Source organism: Colletotrichum acutatum, assembly GCF_030867785.1.
Source record: "Colletotrichum acutatum strain CBS 112980 chromosome Unknown BDZ83scaffold_1, whole genome shotgun sequence".
Classification (NCBI taxonomy): Eukaryota; Fungi; Ascomycota; class Sordariomycetes; order Glomerellales; family Glomerellaceae; genus Colletotrichum; species Colletotrichum acutatum.
In genome coordinates, this window is record NW_026848995.1 from 1,093,460 (window position 1) to 1,114,733 (window position 21,274).

The window sequence follows — 21,274 nt, forward strand, 5'->3', positions numbered from 1 at the left end:
GTTTTTGCGTGCTGCGAGCAGCCAACAGCAAGCACGTGTTATTCGCCTGTTGAGGGGGGAAATGGGTTCCGTCCAGATTCGTATCGATACTTCGTACACCACCTAATAAGGCGAGGTAGAGGAGAGACAATCGACAACGAGAGGGGGGGAAAAAAGGAAGCAAATCCCCATTCCGTCATGATACCCACCTTACCTGATTTAGGAATACCTACATCAATACCTAAATACATCTGCAAACCGTTCGCTGTCGGATTGCGCATTGTGCCATCGCCGCGTCCGACCGCGTTCCGGTCTTTTTTCTCCATTTCTTTAACCCCCCTGACTGTGGCCCGTCCCAATTAATCATCGGTATCCCGTACATCATCTGAGAAAGAAGAGAACGTGATATAGAGTGGCAGCAGCAGCAAGAGCAGTGGGCACTGAGCACCGACAAGCAAAGCAGCAAAGGAAGCAAGCAATTAATCAATGCAGAGCGAGAGCGATATTATTCCCACTCCGTCAGGTCAAGATACAGCGTAGCGCCAAACTCAACTCGCGTCCTCACTCTGCCACTCTCCACTACCGCACCCTCCCCAAAAACTCAATCTTTTTTTTACCCTCCCACTTCTGCGCAGCAGCACTCAAATATCATTCCGGCAACGCCCCTCCACCTTCGCTCTTTCCCTTCTTTTCCCCCTCCCCCCCTTGTCCCCCGATCCGCGCATCTTCAACCAACAAACGGGCAACAGCGACAAAAAGCGACCACAGCGACAACGACGTAACCTTCTACCATAAACCTGCCGACTGGGCCAACCTAATACAGCCCAGGGCTCATAGAGCTCTTTTCTTCCTATCCCTTCATCGTCCGCGGTCAATCGACGTTTGCCCATCATGGCGTGGTCCAAGTCGACGCGGATCAGCATCATGCTGGCCATCGATGTCGTCTTCTTTCTCGTCGAGTTGATTGTTGGCTTGGTTGTCAAGTCGCTGGCCCTGACTGCCGATGCCTTCCACATGGTGCGTTTGCCCCGATACCACCCTGTCGCACTGCGTGCGACGTATCGCTAACTGAAGTAGCTCAACGACATCATTTCTCTCTGTGTCGGACTCTGGGCTGTCGCCGTCGCAAGGAAGGCTACCACCGACAAGTATTCCTATGGTGTATGTCATTCACCTTCCACTCGATGGAAGACAACATTGAGCTAACTTGAGTGTGCAGTGGTTGCGAGCCGAGATTCTCGGCGCCTTCTTCAACGCCGTCTTCCTCATCGCCCTCTGCGTCTCCATTATTCTCGAGGCCATTACCCGATTCTTTGACCCTCCCGAAATCGAAAACCCCGTCCTCATTCTCGTTGTTGGTGCATTCGGCCTTGCCTCCAACCTCGTCGGCTTCTTTGTCCTCGGCGGCCATGGCCACTCCCACGGCGGCGGTCACGACCACGATCACGGCGACGGTGAGCACGACCATGGACACGATCACCCCCACTCTGCAGAACACGCCGCCGAGGAAGGCCGCGCCCACGTCTCGCACGCTACCGACAACGATGGTGGCAACATTGGTGATGTTCTTCCCGAAGCCATCGTCGCTAGAGCCTCCGCCGGTGCCAACCCTGAGACGCCCCGTCGCATTCGTTTCGATGGGGAGTCCGACCCGTCGGGCCGAGCCCAGAGCCGCACATCGGCCACCTCCAAGAGCCAGAACCGAAGAAACAGCTCGCGAAACCACTCGCGTCTCACTAGCATTGAGGACATAAGCATCTATCCTTCGAGCTTCCGCCAGGAAATTATTGACGCCAGCCGTTCTCAGCGTGATGGACAGGAATCGACGACGAGCGAGAGCGAGGTTGAGGAGACCGTCATCGAGGATGGCGAGCCTGATGAGGAGTCGCCTCTGCTCAAGTCTAAGGGCAACGACCACTCCTACATGATTGAAAACTCTCGTGGCCGATCCTCCCACAAGCATTCGAGACGCGAGTCCAGCCTTCACATCGACCACAACCACAACAAGGAGCGCAAGAAGGCTTCTGGCGGCCACGGCCACGACCACGGCGATATGGGAATGAACGCCATGGTTCTTCACGTCATTGGCGATGCTCTTGGCAATGTCGGTGTGATTGTCACCGCTCTGATCATCTGGCTGACCGATTGGCCTGGCCGTTTCTACGCCGATCCCGCCGTCTCCCTGTTCATTACTCTCATTATCCTCAAGTCCGCCATCCCCCTCACGAAGGCGACCTCCAAGGTCCTTCTCCAGGCTACCCCCGACAACATCGACCTTCAAGAGATCCGCGAGGACATTGAGAAATTGGAAGGAGTCATCAGCTGCCATCACGTTCACGTCTGGCAACTCTCTGATACCAAGATTGTTGCCTCTCTTCACGTCCATGTCAACTTCCCAATCTCCGCCGAGAACGGCGAGAAGTACATGAAGCTTGCAAAGTCGGCCCGCAGATGTCTCCACGGCTTCGGCATTCACGCGGCCACTATACAACCCGAATTCTGTGGTGACGACGAGCACCACAATGTCACTGAGCCCGAGCACATTACTCAATACGATGGCACTGCCATTGCTGGCTCGCCAAAGCAGACTTGCTTGCTGCAGTGCGTAGACAATTGCGAAGCAGGTGGCTGCTGTACCGAGTCTACAGCTGCTGGAAGTCTGCGCAGCCAGTCTACCCATAGCCATGAAGGCCACGAACACGACCATGACCACGGCAACGGTCACAGCCACGACGACCATGGACACTCTCATTAATTCGGTCCGCGGCACAGCTCTCTCTAATACCACCTTTTCTCAATAGAGAGCGGCACATCTTGAATAGGGTCCATGGGGGTTTTTCTTTATCTTCATCGCAAGGGCGAGGCTTTTTGCTTTCTTATCCTGCTACTTGGAACTACCAAAAAGACTGGCGTTTATGGGACTGGGACAAGACAGAGGCCAGGGTGAAAGTTTTATCATGCACGCGAACCCAGGAGGAAGGGGACAGCGACTTCAAATCCTGTTTTGGCAGAAGCAACTTGGTTACGGCTTACATAGGTGGGCGGCCCACGTTGCCTCCCCTTTCCATCCTTCGTATCCTTTTTCAGTTATTTCGGAGCGTTGTGTCTTCCTTTTGTAGAATATCCCTTTAGCTCTAATATCATCAAAAGACGGCGCAATCCAGTCAGGATGTGGGGCGTGTACAACCATCTACAGTCTTTGCAAACAAGAAATACAAATTTCACAGTAAACTTCTGCACCTTGTTTCTTCTCTTGTGAAAGCAAGGGGACCAAATTCGCGTGTATTCGTTGTGGGCTTTATATGCACCAATTTTGCCGAGGACACTGGCCTAAGGTCCTTGCAGTGTGACGATACCACGACAGTGTTTACCTCCTGCAAGAAAACCTTCGCTCGGCTCCCGTCTCGTCAGTCCTCCAATATCCCCCCTTGGATTGTCACAGTAGTGAGGTGATGTAATGATGATATATGACTGTCAGACTTTGACTCTGATTTAGGCCCTGTCGCCAGGGTACCTACACTTCAACTGGTCATCTCGGAACTGGTCCACCACCTGCTGCACAACCGCCACTACGCCCGTTTTCTGTCATGATTGTAGACATAAAAACATTCTATATTGTTCACATACGTCATCTTCAGCATGTGGGGGAAGGTATGACGAGCGGGAAGAGAACATCATACCTAGCGGAGGCCTCCATCCGCTCAGAAAGTGTTCGCAGTCACACATGCAGTCTCGAGCTTAAATACGTCAAGAGGATGGATGGGCAAATGAAGAGGCATACTAGACTGAGGGAGGTATCATTACGACTTTAGGGCTGGCTGTTTCCTCCTCATCGTCCCTCTCTCTTCCCTTCCGAAAGTGTTTCTTTTTTTTTACTAATACACAAAAAGCACGGCTCGCTAGGGACGCTCGTCGCGTTCCTCTTCTCGTGCCCCTATTGTTCTTTTAACCGCTCGCTGTGGGTTGCTACGTTTCGCTTCCCCTAAGACCTGGTTGTAATGATAATTTATAATCCCGCCTGACCTCCGCTGTCTCGAGCCCTGGAAGAACGCCTAAAATGTAATGTGAATTCACGCAACCCGGTTTCGGAAGCATGATAAGATGACTGTGAAGATGGGAGAAAGGAGGTAATTTGTGAGTTGAGGGCATGATAAGGGACACAGTGGCATTTCCTGCCGGCGATTCATATCTCTGGCCTCATCTCATGAGTAAGCGGCTTGAGGCCGTTTATTTGGGCAGCGAACTGGAAGGCTTCTTGATGACAAGCTTTACCTTCTTGGGGGCAGGTTGACCTTCAACGGGAGGTGGTGATGCTTGCGGCGGAGGCTTCGGCGGTAGAGATGCCGGAACTGGTGGAGGAGGACTGGCCGCGGACGGTGCGCCTGGGAGAGGTTTGCGAGCCGGCTTCGCATTGATGCTCTCAGATGGAGGAGGGGCTGGTGATCCGGCGGGAGAGGCACGAACACTCAACGGTGTGCCAGGTCTGCGAATCTTTGACGTGTCTCTGTAGGGCATCTGGCTTTTGACGCCGGCCAGCTTCAGGATCCTCCTGAGGTTGGGATGCCGGAACTTGAACATCCTGCGCTTCTTAACCACAGTGCCGTCAGGCCGAACAGTAAGCTTCGCCTTCTTGAGAGCTGGCGATGCCTCATCAACCCCCGGAACCTTGTCGGGCCGAGGCCGCTTCTGCGATTTGCTGCTGCCGGGCTCGGGTGTGGGCTGAGGAGTAGAACGGCCATTTTGCTGCATGGACGATGACGATGAAGCCGAAGACACCACAGATTTCGCGATACCTGCCTTGACGATACCGGGCTTCACACTCGGCGGTCTTGACCCGGGGAGCTTTGAGAACGACGGCTTTGGGGTAGACGCCTTGGCATTCGAGTGCGCGACAATGGAGTCTGCCTCCCGAGGGACAGGCGACGGTGCGGCGCTCGGGACGGGAGACTGTGCGGCAGAGACTGGCGATGGGCGAGAGGCCGCGGGAGCGGGGCGTGGAAGGGAGACCGTAGGCTTGCTGGGTTTGGCAACACCACTCTTCATATTGACGATGAGTCGTTTGGGTTCGGGCGGCCGAGATGGTGCAACGACAGGAGCAGGCGCGGGTGCAGATACCGGTGCTGGTACTGGCGCCGGTGGCTCGGGCTCTTTGATCTTTTGCGGTATGCCCGTCTTGAAGAACGCCTTGAAGTTGATGATGTTCTGCGCGTTTGTTAGCAAAATAAATGACGAAATAGCCAACTCCGAGTGAAAAACTGACTCTGCCGGGTTGACGCTGGACAGGACGATTAACTCTCCATCGTTTAGGATACTTCAAAGTAATCGTCCATCGGTCAGCAGCATCCACTATGGTGCCGCAAAGCTCCAGCAGTGTGATCTTCTCAGAACGCCCGATCAGGTTAGAATTGATAGCCTTCCAAAAAGCTCGCTCCAGCGCCGCTTCTTGCTCTGAAAACTGTTCTTCCATCTCTGTCCTCAAAGCCTCGAGTGCGACGTTGATATCCTGCTTTCGAGCAAATTCTTTTCGCCTCTTCTGCGTCTCTGCTTCTGTATTGTCCACAATCATGAGCCCGCCATCAGGAACAGCAGGCGCCACCTTGGCCTTCGACTGCTCTCCAAAGGCGAGGCTAGCCAGACCTGTACAGAAGATCTTGACGAGTTTATCCCGCACGAATGGAGACCGATCTGTGCTCATGACGGAAAGAATCAAGCGGAAGACAGGCAGATCCATCAAATAACCCAGATCCACCAGAGCCTCGAAAGCCTTGAGTCGAACCAAGTCGCACGTGTCATCCTGCAAGTACTGGACAAAGGCCACAGCACTTTTGGTAATCACTCCGGCTTTCATGAGTTTCCGTCTGCATTCGAGCGCGGTGGTCGTCCAGATGTTCTGGTAAGAGTTGGCCCATTCGTCCATCCTACGGAAGCGATCAATCTCGACGATAGCCTCCTTAAGGAAACCTCTCTCTTCGGCTGACATGTCCACCTCCATGGCATCGTCTGACTCCCGTCGCTTCTCTGGAATCAAGCTATGGGCGAGAGCCTCCAGAAGCTTGGCAACGTAGAAATGGTCCGAGTACGGGTTATTGGCATTGTTGTTGAATTGAACCTGATTCAGAAGGAACCGTCGTGCGGCTTCGGGACATCTACCGCTGGCATCGCGAATCTTTGCAATGGCCATAGGCAGTGCGCTCTGCACGGTGTACTGCTTCTTGTCGGAAAAGTCGTTTGGCCGAGGCATGGAGGTATCGGCGTAGCAAAACATCTCGGTGAAGGCTTTCAGTAGATGGGTCATGCCAGCCATTGAGACCTTATCCGCGGCGTGGTGATATAGCATCTCTGCAGCCATTGTCCTGATGCCATGGAAGTATCGCCGGTCGACAAGGGTTCTGGTAAGAAACGTCGAAACCAGTGGATGAGGCGGACTCTTCTTGAGATAAAGCATCGAATCCTGCTGCGCCACGACATCCCTATCTTGCTGGAGCTGGGACACGTACATGTAGCTCTGGAGATTTGTCTTCATCTCGCAAGCCCATTCAAAGTCAGCGTCCATCCGAATCCACTCGTAAGACTCTTGGTCCATGGCCTTTTCGATCTCGGGCTCCCATTCGGAAAAATCCCACTTCCTCATATCTTCGGGGTTGGTCAGAACATCACCCAGGCAATACAAAAGTGCGTCTTCGTTATTGTCAGGGTCGGCAGCAGACTGGGCGCTGAGCTTTTCCGTTGCTCTCCTCTTTCTCTTTAATCGCTTGTACTTAGTGTTGTAAGGAATCTCGAACTTAGCGGCCTTAGCAGCATCCTCGCGAATCTCCACTATGTGCTCGTAAGGTGTTCCATCAGCTTCGTGAATTCTGATGGTCATGGGGCCTGTAAAAAGACCGGCCTTTTCGTCTGTCTTGACACCGTGGGCCTTCTCCTTGATGGCGCGAAGAAATTCTGATTTCTTCAGGAGCTCAGCTTCAGTCAAGGCTTTATCCTGGACTTGTCTTATAGTCATCTCGACGCAGAGTCGCTTTTTGTTGAAACGTTGAAAAACGTCGAACCTGGGGCAGCCCGAGCCATAAACCCATTGGTTCCAGAACGCTTCCAGTTTGTTCCTGGCATTCTTTTCGCAAACCCTTTGAAACGACTCCGTGTTGATAATCCATTCGCTCTGTCTATCTCCGATGTTGGCCTTGTAAAGAATTCGCGAAATGATGCGCGTGAGATTAGTCTGGGCAGGTGCTTTCATCAACCGCTTGTCGAGAATGAAGAGCACTAAGGGCGCCTTGAGTGCCATGAACTCCATCTCGAAATCTCCAATGTGCAGGAGATGCCCAAGTTCGTGCAGTGACGGCCGCTTGATATCAACGGTCACCAACTTGTCTGACATTGTTTTCATCCGGAACCTGTAGTCGTTGTTGCCGCATAGTTTCTTCAGGAAAAGATCGGTCATATAGTAGGCGATGCCGATGACGACCCAAAGATCTCTGCGAGTATTGGGGAAAAGATTGATACCACTCCACTGCGAGGCCAGGCTGTACACCAATTGCCTTGTAACGTCTACCTCTAGGTCGATGATGTCCTCGGGGAACAGTAGGCGGGTGCTAACGAAGGAGAGTGATTGGAGTGCTACCGTATCCTCCACCATGTCATCGAGAAAGCACATCTTGTAGTTGTCAAATGGATATCGAGCAAATGTGAGGGTGAAGAAGTCAGCAGCCGCGGCGAGCGCTGCACACGTGTTCTGGACCTCTGCAGCTCTTCCCGGGAGGCAGTAGCCGTGAATCTTGAGCGCGCTAGCTCCGAGTTTCTCGTCGTTCTCTTCTGTGCGAAAATCTGAGAATAAGTCGACGTGCTCGAATGGACCGACCGCGAAGCCGATTTTCTGCACGGCAACTCGCTTCTCCATCTCGAAAGTCATAATCTTCTTCTGCTCGTCTTCAGGATCGACGATCTCGTCAGACAAAATGCCAGAGCACACGACTGTCATCTCCAGAAGCTTGTCTTCCTCGGTAAGGGCGAAGTCTCTGTCGGCCTTGGACTGGTTTGCCCCGCGATCGCGGTTGCCATTGGCATTACCATTCCTGTGTTGGGTAGCCAGTGGTTGCCAAAGTGCGTCGCCTAGCGTCCTCGGACATTTGACGGCCATCGTCCACGTCGGAAGCGTGCCGGGGTCGTCGATGCAGGGGAAGATACAAGAAGCAGTCCCTGGCTCGATGGAATGTCGAGTATAGGCATGCGGATATCGAAGATCTCCAGCATCAACGCCAACGAACTGAACGCCATCCCGCACGAGCTTGGTCTTGAAAGGTATCGTGACACGGTACTCCCTTGAGCTAGTCAGTTCGCTCTCGGGGAGCTCCGCAGAATTTGGCGTCACGCTCGAAACGCGGATCTTGAGCGTCGGCCGTTTGGCAATTCCCGCTCCAGGTACCGGTTCATCCTTAGCACCTCCCTTGGTCTTCTTAAGATCCCTCAGACTGACTCGCAAGGCACCATCAGCGGGCGTACAGCCTACCAGCTCTCTATTCTCGGCAGGCACGTCGCTCCTTCGAGTGTGCATAAGGGGTCGCATCCGGATCTTCCTAAGGTCGTGATGCGAGGCGTTCCAGTCATAGTATTTCGGATAATCCAGTAACTTATACGGATCCGTGTACGTCGCTGACACCTTTTTGGGTGGCCCCAGGGGGTTCTGGTCCTTGAGGGCGGTGACCGTAATGTTCTTAACGTCGATCTCGGACTGTCGCGCATCGATGGCGAACTCGTCAAGCTGGGCATTTCCGACCATGCCAAACGTGATGTGGGATTTTCCTTCGATTCGCTTCGCCCGAAAGTTGATCTCGAGCTCGACATCTTGTTTCAGGACGAAATACGGATAGGGTGGCTCGTCTTTCATAGGAGGGAGATCGTCTTCGGAATCGCTGCCGATGACCTCGTCAACGGCGGGGGCGGCCGCAGCGGCCTGGATGGCGCTCATGGTGGGCTCAATTTGCGCTCGAGAGTATGACGTCGCAGTTTGGCATCAAACAGAAAGCTCGAGTCGCTCGGTCGAGCGGCGAGTCGTTTGTTTGGTGAATTTGAGGTCCGGCGGATACGATCCAAAGAAGGTGCGCCGGCGCGAGATTCTCAGGTGCAGGATTGAACGAGGGCCACGATCATCCTGTCGCTGCGGTCGGCGTCGCAAAGGTGGGAAATCGGTCGTTAGAGGTCGCCGGAGGAAATTAAATGGAATAGGCAAAGGGCCGGCGGCAGCTCAGAAAATTAATAATGCCGTTCTCCAACGGTACGGCGGTACGACCAGCTGAGACGTAGGAGGTTGAGAGAGGTTCTGCTGCGACCAAACACAAAATCTGAGGTCGGCAGCAGCTGGTGCAGTTCAGGCCTTCCAAGGTCAGCGCGTCCCACGGTTCGCCGCGACTGAGATGGAGCTGCCGGAGCCACCTTGGCTCCTGCGCCTGAGGTGCCTGCCCGTTGGGCGGGTCACGACTCCCGTCCACCTCGACCTCGGTTATGTAAGCAGACCAACTCCCCAAGGTGCCGCTCCACATGTTGCTTGAGCCACCAAGCTCCTTCCCGAATCCGACCAGGTCCTTCAAAACAGAGCCGCCATATAATCGTCATCTCTTTTTCCCTCCTTCTGGAAGGAAACAACGACTTATTGCGCGATTCATAAGTGTTTACTTTTTGAGGCTAATTACCCTAAATAGCTGACCAAGGCATATCACAATCCTCACAAAGGGAGGGTGATATTGTTTATTTCAGCATCGACAATATGGGACAATTCGAACGCTTATTCTTGAGCCATGCTAACCCAACAGTCTACATATGATGATGTTACAACTAGACATCGCGCTACCCCGATGCAAGACAAGAAGCAGACACGGCACACCAGATATCGCACAGTCACGGCCCAACCCTGCAGCCGACTACCTCTCGTCAGGTTCGGCCACGGCGATCACGGCGTCTTTTCCTCGCATGTACCCTCAGTGTCTCCTCATCACGCAACTCTTCAGGGAGATCGAAGTCGATCTCGGGTATCTCTGGTAACGGATGTCCCCACGCCACCACCTTACGTCCCGCACGCCTGTGCCGGTGCAAAGCGCTCTCACGCTCGTATCTCTTCTTGAAGAAGGATTTGAATTCCCTTGGGGGTTCAGGCTTTGGAGGGGGCCGTGGCTGTGGTGTCGCACGTGGACGTTTCTTGCTATTCTTCGATCCTCTTGACCTTTCTGTGGCCTCTTCACGAATCTGTTTGGTCACAGAATCATTGTCATCATCAGATCCTGGGGGGTCACCGTCGCTGATATCGCCAGTCTCGTCATCCCCTTCGACATCGTCTTCGCTGTTTTCGGAGTCTGCGGATGAATCCTCGTCCCCGCTTGATGACTCTTCGACTTCTGCTTTCTCGGCGAGAGCGCGGTCCTTCTCTGCCTTGCGGCGCTTCTCTTCTAAGCTCCACTGGCGGAATTTGTCGAGGATGGCTTGGCAGCCCTTGACAAAGTGCTGCCGTGCTGGCTCGAATTGCTTTTTTCGCGTCTCTGTTATACCACTAACACCCATGACTCGGAGCCAGTCGTGACCCTGGAGACCGTCTAGGAGGCGTGCAATCTGGTCTTTCTCATGCTGAGCCCGTCCCCGTTCGGTATTGCGAATGGACTTTTCCAGCCTTTCTGCTCTCTTATGGGAAGATATAAAGGACGCATCAGGAAGAGGATCTTCTACGGGTTCTCGCTTTTGCGAAATGCCCAAGAAATCAAAGTCTATCCGCTGGGCATCGACAAGCTCGTCAAAAAGGGCATCGCCGTATCCACGCACAGGAACATTGTGCCCAGGAGTCGAGTTTGCTGAGCCATCAAGTCCTGCACTGGGGTCTGGCGTCGCGCCTAGATTTCGGTGCCACGGGACTGGATGGTGGCGTGTGGGGTACGAGTCAAAAATGACTATCGGGGTATCGAAGGTGAAAAGCTCTGAAGAGGTAGTCGTCAGTAAGTGTACAAGGATGTGTTTGCTCAACCTTTGAGAGCAGAAGGCAACTGCAAGGGGACTGGGGGCGTACGCTGTTCTTTTGGTTCATTGCCGATGACCTCGTCATACTCGGGGAAATACGCTGACAGCTCGCTCTTGAAGCGAGTGGCCTCTTGAGAGCGCAGTTTGCGGCCCCCCTCCTTTGTGTGGGTATCGACCTCGCGGGGCTGTAGGCGATCCAACTCGTGTTTAATCCCATTAATGACCTTTTCCTGATGCTTGGTCAACTGGGCAGCATTTTTATTCGCGGCAGCAGCGGCTGGATTTGGAGGATGCACCGTCGCGACGTGTTGCGGTGCGGGTTTCGGCGTGGGCTTTGCTAGGGGTGCGACCGCCTGAGGCTTCGTGACTGCGGTCGTGGTCGTGGTCGGATGCGGAGTCGGCGTGACGTTTGCCGTGGGCGTCGCGTTGGCGACAGCAGGCTTGCTCGATAACAAAGCAGGGCGAATGAGGATTTCGATGCTCGTCCGTGGTCGCTTGGGTTTCTGGTGTTCAAAATCGACAATATGATCGGTCTGGTCGAGCTGTCGCTTGGTGCGACCAGACAGCGTGTGCTGGTAGCTGGAGATGTTTTGGGGGGTGGCAGCGGCGCGCGTCACAGTGTTCGTGTTGGCGGCGGCGAAGGCCTGGACGGGATGGTGAAGGGGATGGGGGTGAAGCTGCTGCTGGACGAGGCCTTCAGTGTTGGTCCTCCGGGTGGAGCGCGTAACGGAGGCCATTGGCGACGATTGAATAGCCATTCATTGTTTTCTGGTCGATTCTTCGCGAGGGCGATTGATGGTGACGATTGATGAATTTTTTTTCTCCCGCTTGGTCTCCTTCGCAGAGTTACGGTCGGGTGTCGTCGTCGTCGATTGCGATGCGGGAAGGGCAGGCAGGCAGCGAGTGGTCTTCTGGCCCAGATTTGGGGGGTGTGGCACGGGTGGTTTGCTCCAAAGGTGCTTTCCTCGGGCTGTCTGGTCGCCTCCTTCTGCACTGTCTTTTACTGAGCGTATCTCACGCTGGCAAGTGCGTGCCCAGTGTTTGCGTCCACCACGGGAATGCCTGCCTCTGCTGAATGCAGTGGGCAGTCGCTGAGGCCGCTATGGGTGGGTTCCCTATCGGCGCTTCCGAAGGAGGGGAAAGAAGGGAGTCTTTGGTCGAGGTACATCTCAATTCAGCTTAACCTTGGGCGAAACCTATGTACCGTCACTTGCCCTCCCTCCCGCCTTCAGAGGTGACAGAAATCCTGACATCAGCAAGCTCCTTGACTCTTTTCCCACTTTCCCGCCAGAAGTCACCCCTAATTCCCCTTGCCGTAAGCAGATGTCAATGCATTGAGTTGAACGAAAACCAATAATTAGAAAGCCAGGTGCCACTAGTCTATCTGCCAGAACATCGGCAGCAGCATGTTGTTCAGTGTACAGATTCCTTCTTGTGGTTTAAGCAAACGCGTCGCGATTATATCATAGTGCAGAGCCACGTTCTTCGCCGTTCGTAAACAGAATATACATTAAAACGACTTCTGGCACCAAGACAATTTGTAGCAGCCCATATTGCTATTCCGCAAAAAGAAGATTTACGAGCCTACAACTGCGGGAGACACTCCTGTCACTCCCCTTGTTGCAAATGTATAGAAAATGCTGTAGAGTAATTGGACGGCAAATCTAGGACGTCAAAGGGGTTTATGACTAACGTAGGATTAATTCCATTGATCAATAGCTTCAATTGAGTCTCTTTGGCTGCTTACTCACCTGTGGTAAATAAGGCGTACTTGCTGGCTGGCAATTACGGTTCCGTTTTTGTACGACATCACCATAAACTGCAGACGCACAACGTACTGGATTCATTCCAGTGAGTAGATTTATCAGGAAAGACCATTGTCTAAGTGAAACAGTTGTCAAAAAGGCTTCATCTCGAGAAGGTCGCGTAACACGTCAATATCAGTGCAACATTTCAATACATCCTCTTCTGAATCGTCGACAGATAAGAATATTCGGCCTCGCCGACACCATTCTCTGAAGCCTTTTGCACAGTTCGACGACATACTCGGAAGATGTCATTGTGCCGCCAAGGTAAGTGTCCCGTCCACTTCATCAACTTTGGGCACCCATAACTGGCCAAAACTTTGTAATCATTCGACCTTGGCACTGCAAACAATCGTGACATAACAACGCCGTATACTGGCCAATCAAGACTATCGCTCCTCTTACCATGGCCCATTTTCTCGTTGTGAGCCATCTTGCGCTAGCAATTCGAATCACAGCGTTCCTCTGCTGGTGAAAAGGGGCAAAGTTGCAAACTACTCATCATCCTCTTGAACCCATACTTTACACATTTTCCATAACATGAGTGCATGAAAGACGTCACCAGGATTTTGTTCAGCAATTTCAGCTCCTGTAAGTGCGCTCATTCTTTGGTTCTGTTGTCGCACGTACTGTTGGCCCGGCCTTAAATATCATCATATTATAGATATTATGCTTTTGCGCCACGAATGTTTACAAAAGTTAGACAACAATGAGTATTTCAGCTGACTGTTGTAATGAGGAGCAAGACCAGGATGGCCAAATCGATCAGCTAAGGGACCTAGAGGCAACCTTATTTGCTATTCAAAGCAAGAGCCCATAAAATCGTTTTCTGTTCCCTGAGTAAATTCCGCTTCGTACAACCCCGTGCCATGAACAACTCTCGCTGGGCCCTAGACAGCAACAAAACTTGTCCGTCGGCTCCCTCTTGTGAATTTCAGTATCCCAGCACTCAACAGCCCAGACTCACTTTGAGCAGTTCAGTTGGAAAATGAAGCTCCGTTCGAAAACCACCTACTCGCTTGACTATGTCAACAATCACCTTCGCTGGGCAGTCCTGCCTACAGAGGTTCGACTGACGATCCTGGAGCAAGTTGAAATCGGAAATAAAGGACACGATTTGTCGGACTGGGCAAGTGTCTCAAGGGAATGGCGAGCCTTCTTCGAAACGCAAATTTTCCAACACATGAAGCTTCGATATCCTGGCCCTGACATCGATAATTTAAGCTCTAATGTTCACATTTATTGCAGAGATCTCGTCAAGGAGATATCACTCCACGTCTGCCTCGAAGAATACGATAATGTGAGCAAGTTCGACGAACTAGAGATCCGAGACACGATCTAAACGAACAACAAGCTTTTCAACCAAGCGCCGAAAAAGTTATTCATCTCTCTTTCAACATAGGCTACGCCTAAAGGAGGCGTTAAATTAAGGTTGAGCGCCAGCTCTCCGAGTGATTCAGGCCACCCCTGGGAGCATCGCGCCGAGGCGAGCCAACATGATCGCAGACGTGCATACTCCTCAAAGTCGAAACGACGTCTCCTCGGCAACTTATTGAACAGCAGCTCCGGCACTCTCAAACTTGCTCAGGTCCCCATCGTCAGAAAGCTTTTCGTAAACCAACATTGCTACAGAAGTATGTCGGAGGCATTACTTGCGAAAGTTCTTGGTAGTCTTTGCCGTCTCAGGACTGTCAGCTACGAGCCATGGCACGCGATAACTCGATACGAACAGTTCCCCCGCGATGAGGCAATGATCCTACTACTCGACCGTGCGGCCCAAATTATCACGATGAGTTCAGTACATGTTTGGGAAGCGCAGTTTGCACTCAATGGAAACCCGCGTTTTCTTCGGGTCCGCAATGACGACCTTGTATTTTCAGCGGTCAATGCAAGCTATCGTCTCCGGTGTTTGACTCTATGTCATGCTGTTGATGCTACAGTCTTTTTCTGGCATTCGTCGAGGAATATACCAGAGAATACTTCTGAGCTATGAAATAGTCTTCGTACCTGGCCAGGCCTTGCATATCTAGCCCTAACCACATGTATTGGAGATCTGGTATCCAGCCCATTAGCCCTGGATCGCTTGCTTCTTCAGGCAGGCAGAGCTGCTCTGCGCATGCCTCTACTGAGGATGATAGAGATATGGGCCCCAGGCGCCGGTGAGGGATTCATCCTGAGATATCACGTTAAGAAAGGTTCGCCATTTCTTACTGTGATAGCGACGTGGCAACTCACGTTAAGTAAGGACGTTATAAGGTCATGGGAACAAGTGACAGCTAGCCATACAGAACGCGATTAACCTGCGACTTGAGGCTGGTGAGATCGGGAACTACGCTATCTAAATCACTGTATGCGCTTTGTCACATGTTGGGCTTGTCTACACAACTGAGACACAACTGAGAGAATGGGAATCTATTTCAAGCTTGTAGAGATTGATACATTTACAAGCGAACCAGTGGTTTAACGAAATGGACTAATTCCAGGAAATGTATACTCAGTTCCTCGTATTCTGAACAACTCAACGTAGTCTGCCGTAATTGATTGACAACTGAATAATCCGGGGGGAGGGGGGGGGGGTAAGAGAGAGTTATATCAACAGTACGATTAAGAAGAAATGCATGAGGGAACATAAGATTTAGATCTCCGAGTGGGCGTTGGAATTTGTCCCTTTACTTGCAAGCCAGTGTTCGCATTGAAAGACTGAACAGACTACAGACGGAGCTTTATGTGAGACTGTGACCATAGTGACCAGCCTGCCTAGGTACACAACTACTTGCAATTAACGGTATCTGACACTTAGCATCTCCTGCTTCAATCCAATGTTGAGTCAAATCATTGAGGAGAGTCATGAAGGAGCTGTAGAGTAGTATGGAACGAGGACGGTGCGTACCGTTGAGTGATTCAGCTAAGGTAACTAGGTACCCAGTAGTCGATCTAGACTTCCAATGCTGCCTTGAGGTTGCAGGGGTAATCAAGCCGAGCCAGTTCGCAAACCACAACTCGACGAGCAACACTAAGAAACGGAGCTTAGCTCCGCAAAAGTGGTTAAAAAGCACTCCCTTGAACCTCTATGTGAGACCATGACTTCTTTAAAACACTTAAATCGATCATGTAGAGAACAATTTCATCCGATAAACTTCAAAATGGAACACTACAACACACTACATATTTCGGATTTTTAGAATAAGGTGAGTCAGCTATAAATAGAAGAATAAGAAGGTGGTCATGGTGAAGAAAGGTCGTCACCAACACCCAAGTCTCATATCTAACAAGGTGGCCGTTTTCAAGGACCCTTCCTCAAGGCAAAGAACTGTTCCAGAACGAGTAAAATTCCGCCAGCTATTCTGAATGCTTGTTCAGAACAACAAAACGTTATTGAGGGCTGGAACCATCCTAGCTTCCTTGTACTAATGTTAGTAACGTCACTGAAGATGACAAAACGCACTTCAGCTTCACAATTTCCTTCGGCAAGACGTCACAGGCCGTCGAGGATCTCAGCCCCTTATCCGTGCCAACCGTGTCCAAGCCGAGATGTTAAATGAACACCCTTGGCTATGCCACTGCTATAGAGTCCTAGGACATTTCAATACGCCAATACTAGCTACACACAAGTCTACTATTCACGCTCACGACTTTGTATTACGGACGTATTCGCAGTCTAATACGATGCGACGTGAAGAGCGTGACGATCAGCGATATGAATATCCCAAAGTTTACTACTTAGCAAGCATGAGATAACACCTAGTTCGACCTTGGCTCCATTGAGGCCGCCGCAGTGCCGCATCGGAATCAAGTATCGCGTTTATCAACGGTCTGATGTATCAAGATAGTGCCTACGAACCGTCCTTTTAAACATGTAGTCATGAAGACACTCACCTCCCTCATGCCCTACACTATTAAAGACATCCTAAGTGCCGGAAAGATGTCCGCATCAATGAAGCGGAAGCGTGCCAGACTGCAACGATAGAAAGTGGTCGATAGGCTGTAGTGAAGGTAGTGGCCATCTATTGCCGACTCACTCGCTCTAGCAGTTCCATGATACCTCTAAAGCGATAATAAGAAAGAAGAATTGACATAAGACTCCTATTAACGGGCCTCATCGTTCGTTGTAGGCCGTGGTGAACGTATTCGCAGTTTAATACGGTACTACTACGAAAGCGTGAACGCTATAGGAGCCGTTGTTAATTTACACTTGGTGAAAGACTGCACTTATCGAAAGCATGTCTCTCAAGTCAATTTCCCAAATGTCTCACAATGACATGGTTTGTGCTTCGCCCTGCACGTCCGCACAACCGATCGAACCAACGAGGCAAGTCCTTGTGACAAAGAACAAATCTTTCAGAGCCCCATGTAATTACATTCAATGTACCCTAGCGGGCAGGACTGTGGCCAATAGAGTGCTCTTTGTTTCTTGAACCTAGCTTTCTGAACTAATTTGTCCTTGTTGACTTTAATCACGAGGCTATACTTTCTATAGAGGTCATAGTAGGGACAATCTGCCCATGGCATCTACCTGACCATAAGATATGGCTATGAGTCGTCTTAGACGTACATCTCAGAATTCCACATCACAGCAAGGTTTCGACTGTTCAGAACCACTCTTAGACATGACCGGTCGAAGAGAAAACCAATACATAATGATGAAGTTGAAGTTGAAATTGATATTATGCAACGGACTACTTAAGTCCTTGTACTAGAAAAGTGCCTATAACTCAATCGAGCCATGCCGATTTCCATGGCTTTGCTCACCCAAAAAGCGCCAGTAATAAGTGCATGCCATGTTGAAAGTGGATCAGCCTCCAGCAACGCCGACATCCATGCAAAAAAGCGCGCCTTTCCATCAAAGCCGCATTCAGGCTTGCTGTAATTCATTTACTCGAAATCCATCATTTCACTCCATCTCAACATCGACTCTGACCCTCGTCTCTCGTCCCTGGCATCCTTGCTCATTGTCGTGGTGAAAATCTTTGACCAGCCAAACGACCCGCAAAGTTGAGCTGCTGAAAGAACCCTGGCTTAATCCTTCTTCATGCCGTTCATCAGACCGTTGGTCAGAGGCGGCGCCTTGGCGGCAGCAATAGCTTGCTTGTTCGCGAGCTGCTTCTCCTTGGGAATGGTCAGAGCGTTGATGCCAAGGAAGTTGCAAATACTCGTGATGACCAGGTATGCCCAGCGGAAGTAGACGACGGCCGAGAAGACGAAGTAGCCGTACAAATAGTACAGCTCAGTCTGAGCACTGATGCCCGGAAAGCCCAGACGCGGAAGGTTGGCGAGCGCGGCACCACCAACAAGGGGCACAAGCATGACGGTCCAGTAAGGGAAAGGCTGCTTAGTGAGGTGAGCGAGAATCATCTTCGTCGTCAAGCGACCAAAAACGAAGGCCATGGTGACACAGAACAGCACCAGGTGGTTGTCGCTACGAATGGCCGAGTAAGGCGAGTAGACCCAGGCGCCAATAGCGAGGGTATACACCGTCATGGGCGTCCACTCGAGAAAAACGGGGGCTACGGGCTCACCGCGCGAGCGACGGGCTTGAATGACGTGGAGAACGCAGAAGGGGATGTGGGTTGCGAAGAGCGAGAAGACGATCATGGCAATCCAGATGTCCCGAATCGAGTAGTCTCCCAGCAGGTAGTGGAAGCCATAGAGGTGCTGTTCGGCCTTGTCGCCAAGGATGTTGATGATGGGCTCGGTCCAGATGCCAGGGCCGTAGATTCCAGAGACAACCATGACGCTGCAGGCGATCAGGATACCTTCGGTTGGACCGTTGATCCTGCCCAGGTATAAAGTGTGGGTGTGATATGTCTCCCAAGTAGAGAAGAACATGGGCAGGCACGGCACGAGAGCCGTGAAGACTCCAGACTTGGAAGTGCCAAGGCCCATGGCAGCAGTCTCGAGAAGACTGGCCAGGGTGCAGTTCAGGGAATCAATGCCGTGGTCGAAGAGCTCGCCAAGTCCGCTCGAGGTTCCGGTGCGTCGCGCTTGCTTGCCGTCGAGGTTGTCCATCGTCTGGTACATGAAGAGACCGAAAGCGAAGCTGTAGTATAGCCATGAAGGGCCCTGTCGACACGTGAATTAGTTGGACTATCCAGACCTGCGATCTGGCTTTGGAGGGGAACTCGAGCTTGACTTACTGGTCCAACCAAGTCAGGCATGAAAATGACCAGGAGGCCAATGTTTCCGAGGATCATGAAGAAGCCCAGCAGAGTGACCATGTTCGGTGCCAGCCATAGCGGCAGAAGCTCAACGGCAGCATTCCACTACGATGAGGCTTGGTTAGCAATATGTTGGAGAAATGCTGAAGTCGAGGCCGCTCGGACGGCGCGGGGCAGCGGCGGGTAGGAGGGGGAAAGATGGTCGGAGGGGCTACGCACGTAGGGTCGGAGGATGTAGTTGGAGATGGGCGACTTGTCGACGGCAGAGTATTTGTAGGACTTGAGGTGGATGAGGGCATCGTCTGAGATGCATTCGGCGGCAGCCGTTCCTGTAGGATGAATTGTTAGCTGTCGTCCACGTTTGAGGTTCCACCATAGCTCCTAGACAAGCTCCCTCGCCATCAATTGTATGCGTGCACTTTGAAGGTGAAGCCGAGGCCATCCAGGTGCCCTGGCACATGGCGAGGTCAGTCTTTGGGGGAAGAGGGTTCGTGCTTACTGTCTGAAGTTGCGGCGCCCATGGCTGTGAAGAATTGCGTCAGAGACACAAAATCGATGTAGAATCTCAGGGTGCGGCGGGGGGAAGGAGATGGAGGGGGAAGGTTGAGGAGGAGTGCCAGAGGCAGGAGAGTGGGATGTAACAACGGCCGTGGGGAAAGGAGGGGATGGAGGAGGTATTAAGCAGAGGGCCAAAGGTAAATGGAGGAGGCACAAGAGGATTGCTCGGCTTCTACCGCAAGTTGACGTGCAGGGCAAGTGCAGCAGCGAGGGAAGACTTTGGACTTGGAATCGAAGGTGTGTAGGTAAGTAAGGAAGTACCTTATTGAGTTCGCATCATAAGGCAGGCCGTGCCGTTGGCTCCCGTCCAGGTGTCTGTCTGTCTCTCTTTTTTTCTAATTCTTTTTTATTAGGGGTGAAAAAGTGGCCGGGGTCAGGCAGATGAAGTGGATTTGCGGTTGCGACCAGCAGCAAATGGCACGCACCGCAGGCACAAGCTTCTCTTTCGGGAACAAATCAGATGCACCTCAACTTTGTCCAGAGGCCTGGGGCGGCCGGGGCGAGGGGCGGAAGGAGGGAGGCTCAGTTTGCCGTAGGTACGCGGCCGTCGACGTGCGTCAGTCCAGCGGCTCCAGCCCACCGCCGCAGCAGGAAGAAGCACGTCGGCGGATACGTACCCCAAGTCCACCGGGAAAGGAAGCTCGTGATTTCCCACCTCAGTCTTCTCCTTCCATTCTCGTACCCCAGACGCATTCAACTTCACCTCTACCGTCATCATCCATCACTGCTTATCAATGCCAACTACATCACTTTGACACTTATATCATCAAATCCACGCCCACATTATTACCAGATACCACAGCACACCCAATTGCGAGACATTCACGTCCTCTCGCCATATTTCCCCTGCAGCAAATCACATGGGCCCATCTGATTTCGACACGCACAAATCGGAGCTCTGACGGACTGCGACGAGCGCACCACTGTGACCAACTTACGCTCATACGGCCCCGCCCATCTCGGCGTTCAACAAAAATTTCAAAAAAGGACCCTATTAAAACACACCAGCTCCAAAACGCCCCAAGCTCCTCACCCGTTTCTTCGCTCCTCAAGGCCCCGAGACAGAAACATCCAATCAACGCCGGCTCACGCAGGGATTCTTCTCGCGTTTACCGCCTTTTTACCGCGCCTTCCTTGCACACCATTGGATCGATATTATTGATTTCACCATCCGGGGGCTCCTCCGACGGCCCTAAATCCGCCTCCAAACATCGAACTGATGCAAACTTCACTGTTCCCTCACTGGACTTTGGAACCCAAGTACTCGATGCTACCCACTCTGCCTACCTTAGTCTCTACATCATGTGCGCATTGACCGATAATTAGCATGTGAGAGCCAACCTCCGTTCCGTCTGGACTCTGGATTCTGGAGCTGCCCCAGAAAGAGTAACGGTGCACATCGGCGAGGTAGCACCGGGCCCTGCTCACTAACACACCGAGCCCGCCCGCCTGCCTCCACATAACCTTCCCCGCCACGACATGAACTTGCACCGGCCGATGTTCACTGAGCTTGGTGTCAGATCGTCTGGTTGTCGGCCCCCAAAGAATCTCACTGGGCGGTTGGTTTGCTACTTGTGCAAAAGGCTGGTCGACACTCCTGCACGATGACATGCGAGTAACCCTGCTCGTCTTCCCCTCGACCAGCCTCAGGCACACTGTAGCTCAGTCCCAGATTGAGGCCGTCGAGATCGGGGCCGGCCTGGCTCGCGCTGACCTTACCGCATGCTGGTCCCCGTGACCCCCGCTCCGGTATGTATGGCGGCATCAGGCTTGCATGTGGCACAG

At 52.2% G+C, this 21,274-nt stretch overlaps 5 protein-coding genes across 5 annotated transcripts; 2 read left to right on the top strand and 3 right to left on the bottom strand.

Moving 5' to 3' along the window:
• Positions 1-870: 870 nt before the first annotated feature.
• On the top strand, positions 871-2,734 carry BDZ83DRAFT_746355 (cation diffusion facilitator; the record flags this gene model as incomplete). The annotated part of the gene is made up of 3 exons (XM_060513257.1): positions 871-996; positions 1,057-1,140; positions 1,199-2,734. The coding sequence occupies 3 exons, from the start codon at positions 871-873 to the stop codon at positions 2,732-2,734; spliced, it is 1,746 nt and encodes a 581-aa protein (XP_060372024.1).
• Positions 2,735-4,206: 1,472 nt separating this feature from the next.
• BDZ83DRAFT_714910 (uncharacterized protein) lies at positions 4,207-8,860 on the bottom strand (the record flags this gene model as incomplete). The annotated part of the gene is made up of 3 exons (XM_060511681.1): positions 4,207-5,181; positions 5,240-5,616; positions 5,719-8,860. 3 exons carry the CDS (start codon positions 8,858-8,860, stop codon positions 4,207-4,209), a joined length of 4,494 nt encoding a protein of 1,497 aa, XP_060372025.1.
• Positions 8,861-9,483: 623 nt separating this feature from the next.
• Positions 9,484-12,211, bottom strand: BDZ83DRAFT_597354 (something about silencing, SAS, complex subunit 4-domain-containing protein). The gene is made up of 2 exons (XM_060506900.1): positions 11,021-12,211; positions 9,484-10,931 (listed from the first exon to the last, which is right to left on the bottom strand). The coding sequence occupies exons 1-2, from the start codon at positions 11,727-11,729 to the stop codon at positions 9,901-9,903; spliced, it is 1,740 nt and encodes a 579-aa protein (XP_060372026.1). The 5' UTR covers positions 11,730-12,211; the 3' UTR covers positions 9,484-9,900.
• Positions 12,212-13,571: 1,360 nt separating this feature from the next.
• On the top strand, positions 13,572-14,295 carry BDZ83DRAFT_11458 (uncharacterized protein). Its single transcript, XM_060501116.1, has 3 exons — positions 13,572-13,685; positions 13,753-14,076; positions 14,131-14,295. The coding sequence occupies exons 2-3, from the start codon at positions 13,765-13,767 to the stop codon at positions 14,176-14,178; spliced, it is 360 nt and encodes a 119-aa protein (XP_060372027.1). The 5' UTR covers positions 13,572-13,685; positions 13,753-13,764; the 3' UTR covers positions 14,179-14,295.
• Positions 14,296-17,417: 3,122 nt separating this feature from the next.
• BDZ83DRAFT_597361 (CDP-alcohol phosphatidyltransferase) lies at positions 17,418-19,858 on the bottom strand. Its single transcript, XM_060506901.1, has 4 exons — positions 19,431-19,858; positions 19,151-19,260; positions 18,911-19,036; positions 17,418-18,836 (listed from the first exon to the last, which is right to left on the bottom strand). The coding sequence occupies exons 1-4, from the start codon at positions 19,450-19,452 to the stop codon at positions 17,793-17,795; spliced, it is 1,302 nt and encodes a 433-aa protein (XP_060372028.1). The 5' UTR covers positions 19,453-19,858; the 3' UTR covers positions 17,418-17,792.
• Positions 19,859-21,274: the final 1,416 nt, after the last annotated feature.

Excerpts from the sequence above, each read along its gene's own strand:
- BDZ83DRAFT_597354 (XM_060506900.1), bottom strand. The coding sequence starts at position 11,729 with ATGGCTATTCAATCGTCGCCAATGGCCTCCGTTACGCGCTCCACCCGG. Across the intron at positions 10,932-11,020 it reads CAATGAACCAAAAGAACAGC|AGCTTTTCACCTTCGATACC; the intron begins GTACGCCCCCAG and ends CTACCTCTTCAG.
- BDZ83DRAFT_11458 (XM_060501116.1), top strand. The coding sequence starts at position 13,765 with ATGAAGCTCCGTTCGAAAACCACCTACTCGCTTGACTATGTCAACAAT. Across the intron at positions 14,077-14,130 it reads GCCTCGAAGAATACGATAAT|CTTTTCAACCAAGCGCCGAA; the intron begins GTGAGCAAGTTC and ends ACGAACAACAAG.
- BDZ83DRAFT_597361 (XM_060506901.1), bottom strand. The coding sequence starts at position 19,452 with ATGGGCGCCGCAACTTCAGACA. Across the intron at positions 19,261-19,430 it reads GGGCGCCGCAACTTCAGACA|GAACGGCTGCCGCCGAATGC; the intron begins GTAAGCACGAAC and ends TTCATCCTACAG. Across the intron at positions 19,037-19,150 it reads ACTACATCCTCCGACCCTAC|TGGAATGCTGCCGTTGAGCT; the intron begins GTGCGTAGCCCC and ends GCCTCATCGTAG.